Source organism: Podarcis erhardii, assembly GCF_964252035.2.
Source record: "Podarcis erhardii genome assembly, chromosome: 14".
Classification (NCBI taxonomy): Eukaryota; Metazoa; Chordata; class Lepidosauria; order Squamata; family Lacertidae; genus Podarcis; species Podarcis erhardii.
In genome coordinates, this window is record NC_138503.1 from 26,885,983 (window position 1) to 26,898,352 (window position 12,370).

The 12,370-nt window shown below is 48.2% G+C and overlaps 1 protein-coding gene across 1 annotated transcript in view; it reads left to right on the forward strand.

Annotated features, from left to right (window-relative positions):
* The window catches only part of SMAD6 (SMAD family member 6), a 59,746-nt gene extending 51,396 nt beyond the window's left edge, over positions 1–8,350 (forward strand). The window contains exon 4 of the mRNA XM_081839076.1: positions 7,525–8,350. Within this exon, the coding sequence (XP_081695202.1) occupies positions 7,525–8,066 (542 nt within the window). The 3' untranslated portion in view covers positions 8,067–8,350. The remainder of the gene's footprint in view (positions 1–7,524) is intronic.
* The last annotated feature ends 4,020 nt before the right edge of the window (positions 8,351–12,370 follow it).

A 12,370-nucleotide genomic window follows, 5' to 3' on the forward strand; every position in this document is an offset into this window, starting at 1 on the left:
ATCAGCTGAGGCTCACAGTTTAATCCAACCTTCGCCAACATTATACCACCTGGATGTCTCGGACTACAACTCCCATCAGCCCCCAGGGGCCAGTGCTGCTCTGTTCCCATCAGTTCCTGTGCCATATAGCTGGCTGGGGATGATGGAAGTTGTAGTCTGGGGGGCACCAGGTTGGTGAAGGCTGCTCTAGTCACATGTTGCTTGTCTCTCTACTGTCAGAGCGCTGGTCTGTTGGTGGAAGCACCAATGATCTTAAATGGAATAGTCATGCGAAGCCTTGCAAACCCCCTCAGCGTTGCCAAACCATCCTGTAACCACACTTCTGAAACTAGGGGTGTGTGGACAGCCCTACCCTCAGGAGATTTGCTTTCTGACTTCCCTATAATCCCTGAGTTTCCCCCCGCCCCACAAGAGGTACCTCTAAAGTCCTTTTGACTTTTTTCCTTTGGCAAAATTTGGGGGGCAGCTCTTACGGAAACCACAATTTGCCGTGGGCCCTCTCTGTGTGTGTCCTCCGCCATGCACTCAACCTCAAGGAGCAACATAAAGAGGCGGGGAGGGGTCTTTCGAGGGAGGGGTGTGGGGAGTAAAGCGAGCTGACGGCTGACTTAACTCCGAAGGTATGTCTCTGAAGAGTTGGCTTGTACAAACAAGCAGTTTGGGGCTGTGAAAGCGCTGCTCCAACAATGCCCCCCCCCAACCTGTCACGGATCGCCTGTCTTGGGACCCACCAATCTCGCCTCCTGCATAATAATGAAATAAGGAGGGAGGGAAAGCTTTTGAGGAGGGAGGGAGGGAGCTGGCGGAGTTGGTTGCAGGCCATGCCTCTTGCAAGTTTTCCACCACCAGATAAGTCCCTTGCTCTCCATTGGAGCTCTTAATGTAATGGGATAGTTCTGGAGGCAGGGTTTAGCTCTGTTTTATAGTGATGCATTCCAGCTGAAACTTGTAAGGCTGAGGTATTTTAAGTATACTGGCTTGATGAAAATGATTCGAAGCAGTGTTGGGGCAGGATGTGGGAGGGGGGCAGCGGAGGTTGACGACTACATTTTCTGGCTTTAAAGTGCCATTTTCTGCAGGGGGAATTTTACTTCTTCCTTACTCAGCTACTTCTTACTGAGGATATTTGTCGTGGGCTGGTCCGTATGAATGAGAAAATATGCAGCATGGTCTCTAGAGCAAAAGAAGGGTCACGGAATAAATTTTGGAGTGGTTGGATGCAGGGATGTGATGCCCTGCACAGTCCCTTGATTCGCCCTATGGCGAGCAAAATCAGAATGCATTGTTCAAAAGTTTTGTAGTTTAAAGAAATGCAGAATAGGTCAGGGAAAGGCAAAGCATTCAGATTTGCTCCATCTGAGTAATATGTGTGTGGGTCTCAGTCGTTCCCAGAATCCCACGTACCTTTGCCGATAATTGTTGTTGTTGTTTAGTTGTTTAGTCGTGTCTGACTCTTCGTGACCCCATGGACCAGAGCACGCCAGGCACTCCTGTCTTCCACTGCCTCCCGCAGTTTGGTCAAACTCATGCTGGTAGCTTCGAGAACACTGTCCAACCATCTCGTCCTCTGTCGTCCCCTTCTCCTTGTGCCCTCCATCTTTCCCAGCATCAGGGTCTTTTCCAGGGAGTCTTCTCTTCTCATGAGGTGGCCAAAGTATTGGAGCCTCAGCTTCACAATCTGTCCTTCCAGTGAGCACTCAGGGCTGATTTCCTTAAGAATGGATAGGTTTGATCTTCTTGCAGTCCATGGGACTCTCAAGAGTCTCCTCCAGCACCAGAATTCAAAAGCATCAATTCTTCGGTGATCAGCCTTCTTTATGGTCCACCTCTCACTTCCATACTATACTATACTATACGCACCTTTGTTGTTGAGAATTAGAGTTGGCTAAATGCAGGTCAAAATTAAATAAAGAAGCAAGGATTGTGCGTGGTATCAGTTAAAAGGGGATTTGGACAGTAAGAAGTCCAATCTGGAGGATACCTCTGAGAGCTGCTCTACTATTTTTAAAAACAGTAAGAACATAAGAAGAGCCTTGCTGAATTTAGACCAAGGCTGAGCTAGTCCAGCGTCCTGTTCTCACGGTGGCCAGCCAGATAGCTGTGGGAAACCCGCGAGCAGAACCTGAACACAGGAACACTCTCTGCCCCTGTGGTTTCCAGCAACAGGTATTCATAAACATTACTCTCCTTGCTGCAGATCATAGAGCCATCGTGGCTGGTAGCCATTGATAGCCTCCTCCTCAGTGAATTTGTCCAAACTTCCTTTAATGCCATCTATATTGGGCCTTCTCAGCACTGGCTCCGGCCTGCTGGAATGCTCTGTCTCATGAGACCAGGGCCCTGCAGGATCTGATTTCTTTCTGCAGGGCCTGTAAGACAGAGTTGTTCCACCTGGCCTTTGGCTTAGAATCAGTTTGATTCCCTCCCTTTCTTTCTTTCTTTTTCCTTTCTCCTCCTGTGAAGAGGCTGCATCCTAATGTTTTAATGCTGTATCTTAGTCTTTTAATTTTTATTTTAATCAACTTGTTTTTATTATTGGCTGTTAGCTGCCCTGAGCCTGGTCTTGGCTGGGTAGGGCGGGGTATAAATAAAAAAATTATTATTATTATTATTGGTGGGTTAGGTTGAGAGCATGTGTCCGGCCCGAGGCCAACCAGTGAGCTTCATGACAGAGTGGAGATTTGAACTCTGGTCCTAGTAGAGCACTGTAGCAACTACACAACACTGGGAAGTTGTGTCCTTCATCCTAGATCTTCATGTCAGTTGACGGAGGGAGTTGTCTTATTCCAGGTAGGTTGCAAACAACCTTTATAATCCTGCATGGTTTTCAGGGATGAAAAAGCTACCGTTTGTCAAAGTGGAGAGAAACCCCCTTTTTTTGGCCAATGGGCTCAGCATTTATTATCATCAGGTGACTCTGAATGACATCCTTTTTGTTATGTACTGAAGTTCTCACCCTGGGCCAGCAGGGGGATACTGTAGATAGTTTTCACTCAGGTCCACGTCAGTTATTTTAGGCGGGAAACCCTGTGTTGTTGTTGCTACAATGTTGACAGCCGGCTGCCTATAAAGGCAGGCTGGCTGAGCTGTTTGCTGTTCAGTTCTGTCCAGCTTACAAATAAAGAGCTGCTCTGGAGAAATCGCTGTGTCGTCTGCTATGTTCGCCCACAACTTAACACTTTTCCCCCCACAAGGAAGTTGCCCGTGGAATTTTTTGCAAGGGCCACAAAGCCACTTATTGCTTTCTGAGCCCAAAGCAAACCGGTTGGAGGCAAGTGGCCGAGGTCCAGGGGTCTGGCTGGAAGCCCTAAGTTACGTGACATCCATGTCTCTTCCGCCGCCCCCACCCCATCCCTCCAGTCAATGTTATTTCCCTTGAATGGGTTTCAGAGTTCAACAGGAACTGCATCTTCCTCCACAAGGTTGGGCAATTAAGCTGCCTTCGGGTTTTCGAATCCTTCCCCTCAGAGCGGAGGCTAAGTGCTGGGTCTCAAAGGGACACCTCCTTTGGAAAACTGGAAAATCTGAGGTGCTTTTGTTTTCCTTCCTCCTAGAAAAAATACATTTTTATTACCTCTAGATTCCACAATTATATCTATCAACACATGCACACAGAGAGACATATATATGTGCACATATACAGGTGAGCAACCTGTTCTAGATGGGGGTTGCACTCCCCCCAAAGCATTGGCTTTGCCATCTTGAGGTGTTTATTGATACAGAAATGGAATTAGTAGCTCAAGTGACCCCTGTGGCTCAACGTGGCTTTTATCAGCTGATCTGCAAGCTGTCATCTTACCTGGATGCTGATACCTTGGCTCCTATTCCCCATGTTCTGATAACGTCCCATTTAGACTCTTGCATTATACATGGGGCAACCTTTAAGAAAGGTCCGGAGACTGCAAGGGGTCCAGAGCAGGGATGTGAGATTAAGTGGGTCGACCTTGTGCTTCGCCAGCTCTGCTCTCTCCCCATCACCACCTCAGCCTGTTTTCAGCTCATCATTTTAAAGTGCTGGCTTTATCTCATTTAAAGCTGTAAGCCAGTGGTTCTCAAATGCTTGGTTCTCTAAACCCATCCCCAGTGTCTGCCGCTGTACCCTATAAAGAGCATTATTCACAATAGTGGTCTGCACAACTCACTAAGGAAGATAACAACACAATAACATTCAAAACAGCAGCAGTGAATTGCGCATTTATTCAAAATCCAGTTAAAACTATTTAATTGAGTTAATCCAACAACATTGATGAACTTGGTCCGGTGATGCCAGCTTTTAGAAGGCTCGGTAGTCATTTACACCCCTGGTGCCCCCCTGCCAGTCCCTTGCATCTTAGTGCCCCCCTCAGTACCCCACCCCTTAGGGAGCAGTACCACCCACTTAGAGAACCATTGCTGTTGGTAACTTAGGAACAGGCCACAGTCGCTTTCTGCCATAGTTAGGCTACCCAAACCTTTGGGTGCCCCCACCAAATGAAGCCAGCTGGGCAGCTGTCAGCAGTGGCACCCCAGTTGGAATAGCCTGTGCAGGGAGGTTCTCCTGGAGCCAACTTTCCATCTTTTCATTCACCCTTTCTGGTCACCCAGGTCTTTTAAATCAATTAGGTCACCCAAGCCTCTGTCTTTTAAATGCATTTAATTTTGGGAGTTTCTGCCAGGCCTGCTTTGTTGTGTTTCTGCAGTTCCCCACCCCCACGAAATCATTTTCCATTTTTCTTTGTGTTCCATTTGTTTGTTGTTGTTTCACTTGTTTATCAGAAACTGTCCAAATAAATCCCACGTCAAAGGGATCACAGCTCAGGGCAAACTGATCTACCAAACGATTGGGAAATTATTAACACAAGTAAATGAGCCAAAGAAGAAAAGCTGTTTTCATGTATGCACTTAAAAAAACAACACACACACACCCGTGACTGCTACTCTTGAGAATCCCCAAGGGCTTGGTTGATTGACAAAACATGAAACCATTTTCTTGCAGCAGCCGGATTATTAAGCCTGTTGCATTGTCTGGCTGAGAGGTGGGGAAAGCACCATTATCTCCACCCCCCTCCCTTTCTCCCCTTTTAAAATTGTAGAGTTACAACTCTCAAGTTAAAACTCTCTTTTAACAAAGCTGCACAGTTCCAGAGATTGTTCTCCAGGCAAGCGGTGTCTATATTTCCCCTGCCAGTGAAATTTGAGAATGAAAGGGGAAGGTGGGGGCAGTGTGGAGTGGGGCGGGGCAGGGGCACTAGGCCCCTGTTTTTGAAATCCGGTGAGTCAATGGAATCTCTCAAGCAAAATGATGGCATCAGCCTGTGTGCGAGTTAATCGGACTTGAAGGTATGAAGGCAGAGGGGTCAGGAGGCCGCCGTCTCGTGATAGATTGTCAGGGAGCTGAATACCAGCTCCTTGCCAGGTCCGTAGCTCCGCCCTGAACCGAGAATCCTGGCCTGGTGCTGCACAGCCACAGTGGTGAAGCCAAGTCCGGCCAGAGCTGGAGAGACCAGTCCCCACACGCAGGAGCAGGCAGAGAATCATTGTTTGCCTTCTGATTCTCTGTTTGCTTACCAATCGAAGCCTGGCATTTCTAAGTGGCTGAGCCCCATTTGGCCAGGGAAATGGCAGGTGGGGGACGCTTTCAGAAAGGAAGGGGCTCCCACCTCTTCGACAGAGTTCCTTGGAGGAGGAGGGAAAGCATTTTGGAGAGTTCCAGGAAAACGTTTCCATAGGAATCCTCCAAAACGTTTGGGTTGGAATATTTATCAGACTCCAGGGTTATCTCTGGCATTCTTTCTGAACTGTAGTTTGAAGCAGAATAGAAGGCGACATCCAGCTCTTTTGGTCGGGGAAGAAAGTGACGGGGATTGTGGATTTTCACTGAACTTTGGTGGCAGTGGGTGAGAATCTTTGAGACTCGAGAGGAGTCATGGTGGCTTGAACTTGCCTTGGCCCTTCCACTGCCCTCTGGCAGACTCTCCTTCCAGCCTAGTGCCATCCAGATGTTTTGGAATCTGCCTCACATATCAGCCTTGGTCAGCGCTTGACAGCTATCCTGGCTGGGTCTGGTGGGAAGCAGATTCCAAAACATCTGGAAGGTACCAGGGACCTTGGATCAATCTTTGCCAGCCTTGTGCCCACCAGGTTGGATGCCTGAAGACTCTTGGGATTAGCTGTGATTCCTGCATCGCAGGGGGTTGGCTGGATGATCCTTTGGAACCCTTCCAACACTGCCATTCTTTGAAGAACAACAACAACAAAAAAAAAAAGGATCCCATTTACGAACTGGGTTACCCGGGGATTCTGTGTACGTACAGTAACTGCCCTGGAACAGTATAGGTGTTCTCCCACACTCCAGATCAAGTATGGGGAGCAAAGAATGAATCAAAGTAGAGTTGTAGAGTTGGAAGGGACTGCAAGGGCCATCTAGTCCAACCCTCTGCATTGCAGGGACCTTTTTGCCCAACATGGAGCTCGAACCCCTAACCCAAGATTAAGTTCCGACTGAGCTGTCTTGGGGCTATGAAGATGTGTGCAATATTGACCACCGCAGTGGCTAGCTGTGTAAAACCTCTGGATTGTGCTGGACTTCCACCCACAGCTGGTTAATGGAGCCAGGTCTCCTGTTGTCCAAGCTTTCGCTGCTGACTAGAGTAAGCTTCTTGTGGCATCTGCAAGCTTGCAGACTCTTGGACACAGAGGAACACGGGAAGCTGCCTTTTACTGAGTCCATCTAGTTCAGCATTGTCTACACTGGCAGAAGCTCTCTGGGATTCCCAGACAAGGGATATTTCTCAGTCCTAGCTGGAGATGCTGTGACTTATCTGCGTGGCTCTTCCTGAGCTAGGAACTGTGATGTTTGGCACAGGGGGGTGGAGTGGGGGTGGGCAGCCTTAAGCCTCCTTAACGGAGTCAGGGAAATAAATCCTCTGAGCACTTGAGAGGCAGGAGATGCTGGGCGTGTGCAGAACTTGAGTGTGGTTCAGCTGTGGCAGCAGAAAAGAGCCGAGCGAAAGGCGGGGCAGCCAGGGAATTGACGCAGATAGGGTGCTTGCAGGAGGACTTTCTGTTTATTTTACGGTCATCCTTGGAATCCCCCGAATGGTTTTTTTTGGAAAAGAGCCTGCTGAGCTCTCCAGATTACATGTTTTGAAAGCAGCTTCACCTTTCCAGGGCCCCTTTCAAGGATGTCAATTCCTGGGCTGCGCAGTTTTGCAAGTGGGGCAACAGGAGGCAACCCTTGGGTTATCGCTCTGCCTCTGTTTCCTGGGGCCGTGGAATAGGGGCAGGGAAAGGAACTGGGGGGGAGGAGGGGGGATTTTCCCGATGCTCCTTTCTAAGCCCTAAATCTTTGATTGTCACTAACGCAGCCCTGTTGAAAGTCCAGTTGAACTGGTTTGCAAATCGCACACACAAAATCCCGAGTGCCTTTTGGATAAGCTGCATTTGGGTGACGGAGGTCCACTTCTGACACCAGTTGGACACGCAGCATGAGGTTTGCTGCTCTAGAAACTAACCTGCCCTTTCTGCGTCTCCTCTTCTCCTTAGATGCCAGCATGTCCCCTGACGCAATTAAGCAAAGCCATTGGTGCAACGTCGCGTACTGGGAGCACCGGACGCGCGTCGGGCGCCTCTACACCGTGTACGAACAGTCCGTCAGTATCTTCTATGACCTACCTCAAGGAAACGGCTTCTGCCTGGGACAGCTGCAGCTGGAGAACAGAAACGAGACTGTCCGCCGGACTCGAAGTAAGATTGGATATGGGATTTTGCTCAGCAAGGAGCAGGACGGCGTGTGGGCCTACAACCGCAGCGAGCACCCCATCTTCATCAACTCCCCGACACTGGACATTCCCAACTGCCGGACTCTCATCGTGCGCAAAGTGATGCCCGGCTACTCGATCAAGGTCTTCGACTACGAGAAGTCTTGCCTCTTGCAGCACGCCACAGACTTGGGGTACCCCGACGGGCCTTTTGACCCTAACAGTGTCCGGATCAGCTTTGCCAAAGGCTGGGGCCCTTCCTACTCCAGACAGTTCATCACCTCCTGCCCCTGCTGGCTGGAGATTTTGCTCAACAACCACAGATAGCCGCTCCAGCCTTGGAGGAGGAGGAGGAGAAGGAGAGCCGAGCGGGACACGAGACTTATCCCCAAATATCATCTACCTAGATTTAATATAAAGTTTTATATATTATATGAAAATATATATTATACTTGTAATTATGGAGTCATTTTTACAATGTAATTATTTATGTATGGTGCAATGTGTATATGGACAAAAAAAGGAAAATGCACTTTGGCTTAGAGGTCTTTCAATACAGTTGTGTTTGTTTTTAAGGAGGAAAAAAATTATACAGCAAAAATTGGAAGTAGTGCCATGTTTTGGCTGTATAGTTTTTTATATTAAAAATAAAATAGTAATACCCAGGAAAAAAAAAAAGCTAATACCAGACACTCGTTGATAATAAAGTATTTGCATTATAGGTTTTGCCCCCCTGCCCCAAAGTGTCTAATTTTTAAAACAAAGGAAGAATATGTAAGGAAACGTACTTCTAGGATATGAACAAAAAGGGATTTTGAAGTCCAAAATGGAGCTGAGAAGTTTGCGCCTCCAAGTTTTCTCTCTCCACTCCCCAAACCTAACAGTTGTTTTACCTGGGTGGCCTTAGTTACCCTTAAACAATGATAATCAAGAACACGGCCTATTTTGCTGTATACAATCATACAGAACCCAGCCTCTTGTTGTGTTGCAGCCTGCAGATCAGGGGTCAGCAACCTTTTTCAGCCATGGGCCGGTCCACTGTCCCTCAGACCATGTGGGGGGCCGGACTATATTTTGAAAAAAATAATGAATGAATTCCTGTGCCCCACAAATAACGCAGAGCTGCATTTTAAATAAAAGCACACATTCTACTCATGTAAAAACACGCTGATTCCCGGACCGTCCGCAGGCTGGATTAAGAAGGCGATTGGGCCTCATCCGGCCCACGGGCCTTAGGTTGCCTACCCCTGCTACAGATCATGGATTTTCCCAGTAGGTAAAAGGTACCATATACCTACTCAGACCATTGGTTGGTGTAGCTCAGTATTGTCTACACTGGCTGGCAGCAGCTCCCCAGGGTTTCAGGCAGGGTCCCTCCCACACTGTAGCCTAAACCTGGGACTTTCTGCATGTTAAACCATGTTGTCCACCACTAAGCTTTGGTTTCCCCCTCTAAATAAAGTAAGGCTGTAGTCCACATGGTTTGAAATTAAGGGGCTGATTTAAATAGGTAGTTGTGTCATATCATGCCAGATCATTAGCTCAGTGCTGTTGATACTAAGCTGCTCTCCCAGGCTTCAGGCAAGAGTTTCTCCCAGCTCTGCCTGGCGATTAAACCTGAGGCTTTTTGCACGCAGAACAGGTGCTTACCATTGATCCACACAGCCCTTCCGTAAAAATTCCCTTAAATGTATTTAAATGTGCCAAAATGAGCCTCTCCCAAGTGTTTGTTCTCAAGTGACTCAAGAGGACTTATGGCACAAATTTTCACTTTTGTCACCACAGCTAAAGAACCAGCCTTTGCTAAACAGGAGCAGTGGGGGAAAGCCATAATATGCAGCCAATCAGCATATCTTTCAGCACTGTGCATAGTTAATTCTACCTTTGATGGCTGTGGGGAAAGGCAGCAAGATCTGTTAGGCACTCTGAGCTTCCTGCCATCTGCAGCTTTTTACATGCACACACACTCTAGCTTAGTCTTACAGCCTTAAGGACTACATATCTCTTTTCTCTCTCCTTTTAAATGCAAGACTCCCAAGGAGTTCAACTGACCACTCAGGGCAAAATTGCACAACTGCAGGAAAGGGACAAACAGTCCTGGATAAAAGACACTGCAGGGTAGTTTTCTTTTCGGTGTGATGAACTTCTGAATGACTCCCCCCAATACAGAGTTTTGCCAAGATAAAAAAACTACCAAGGATTCTGGGATGTGGGTATCCAGCCCTTTGCTCTGTAAGTGCTTTTGCATAGATTTGCATGTGGAGTGGGGTTTCAGGAGGGCATGTTCCTTTGGGCAGGGACTGGTCTAGACGTTTCTTGCGAGGACTTGCCTCTATGATTTCAGGATCCTTGCGGGGGGGCTTACATTATCTCCATTCAAAGAAACTGCAAATATTTCTATTGAGCCAGCTTCATAGGTAAGCAAATTTCTACTTGAGAAAAGCCTATACAGTGGTACCTGGGGTTAAGTACTTAATTCGTTTTGGACGTCCGTTCTTAACCTGAAACTGTTCTTCATCTGAAGCACCACTTTAGCTAATGGGGCCTCCTACTGCTGCCGCGCCGCCGGAGCACAATTTCTGTTCTCATCCCAAAGCAAAGTTCTTAACCTGAAGCACTGTATCTGGGTTAGCGAGTCTGTAACCTGAAGCGTATATAACCTGAAGCATATGTAACCTGAGGTACCACTGTACAGTGGACGTTCGGGTTGTGAACGTGATCAGTGCGGGATGTACGTTCGAACCCGCAGTGGCGCATCTGCGCACGTGCAGGTTGCAATTTGGTGTGCATGCTCAAAGCGAGATTTAGCACTTATGTGCATGTGCAAAACCTCCGAAACCCAGAAGTAACCTGTTCTAGTACTTCCGGGTTTCAGCGGGTCCATAATCCGAAAAAACACAACCTGAAGCATCTGTAACCCAAGGTATGACTGTACAGACAACGGTTTGCTTTTTTTTGTGTGTCGTATGGTGCTCATTTGGGTAACAATGAGACAACTGAAAATGAAAACAAGAACCAATGAAGGAGGGGCTTAGAGCCAAGCTTTCTCCCTGGCCGTTGGATTTTTGTGTATGTTTCTTGCTTTGGAGCAAGCGAGTTCACAGATGCCAGCACTGCTGGCAACTGCATTTTGACATTGTAGCCAAGGAAGCAGCCTTTGCAAGACAGGAGCTGTGTGGAAAGTGCTACAAAATTGGTAGGTGAGCCCAGAAAACCCAGCACCTGTATTTTCTTGCGATAGCTAATGAAGTAGGCTATGCTGGACAGCAGCTGTGCTGGATAAACGCCGCTGAACTGGCAGGTGAACTTGGGTCTAGCATTACCAGCATTTGTATTTCCCCGCGCTCTCATTTTAAACAATTAGTGCGCTCTCTCTCTTCCCCTCCCACACCCCCATGCTTCCTGTTCTGGGTCATCAACTATCAAGAATGTCACCCTCTTTTGCCTGACTGGTTCTGCAGGCTCCCTCCCTCTCCCCCCCCATCCCCCAACCTTGGTCCAGCCTTAGAAAAAAATTTAATTACAAAAGGCAGCATTTCTCTCTCTCCCTGCAAACCCCCCACCCCTACCACTTCCATGAGCGAGTCCACCAAATCCCCTTTTAATGAAGGCTTTAACGCAGCATCTGAAACACATTACCAAATCCTGAACTTCCAAGGCGCTCCGTGGAGATGCTAATCCCAGCTGCTTGTTTATAGCAACCTATTTGACGGAGAGGGCACACAGCACTCCTCTTTGGAATGCTGCAATTCAAGAAGCGACTCTCGAGGAGGAGAGAGGGCTGCTAGCCACCACGGCTACCATCTGCCTCCAGGGTTGAAGGCAGAAATGATGCTGAATACCAGTTGCCGGAAACCACAGGAGGGGAGAGTGCTTGGGCTCGGGTCCTGCTTGTGGGGTTCCCAGAATGGCTGGCCACTGTGAGGACAGGATGCTGGCCCTGATGGGCCATTGGCCTGATCCAGCAGGCTCTCCTTATGTTCTTAAACGATTCCTTTTCTATTCTACTCGCTACATAATTGTGCAGCCAGATGGGTTGCAGAAAGCGAGGTCCCCTTACACTACTCTGGTAAGAAGGATCTCCCATCCAGGTACCACTTTCTGCTCAGATACTTCTTCCTCTTGGAAGGGCTGTGGTTCAGGATGCCCCCTGCCTGAAACCCTTAAGAGCTGCTGCCAGTTAGTGCCGACAGTACTGAGCTAGACAGACCAGTAGTCTGACTCGGTGTAAGGAAATATCCTGTGTTTCTCTGCAGCTGAAGCAACCAGCGTTCAAGTCCCTTACACAAAGCAAGTAGCATCCCTTCTGTTGCATCATCACACTGGTTCCTCTTGGCATATTCTCCTGTAACAAGCAGCACCTCTCCACGTAAGGCTGCCCAAAGGTCCTGGTGCGAAATCATGGAGAGCCACAGCCACATAGCATCATCCCAATGTTTTGAACTCCCATCTCCCATCAGCCCCAGCCAACACGGCCAAAGGTCAGGTACGACGGGAGTTGTAGTTTAATGAAACACAGAGGGTGCCACATTGGCCATTGCTGTCTCCGAGTGTCTGGCTGAGAGGTTTGTGCCAGCCCCTGATCCTTTTGACTGGAGGTCCTGGAGATTGAACTGGGATACAGTGGTACC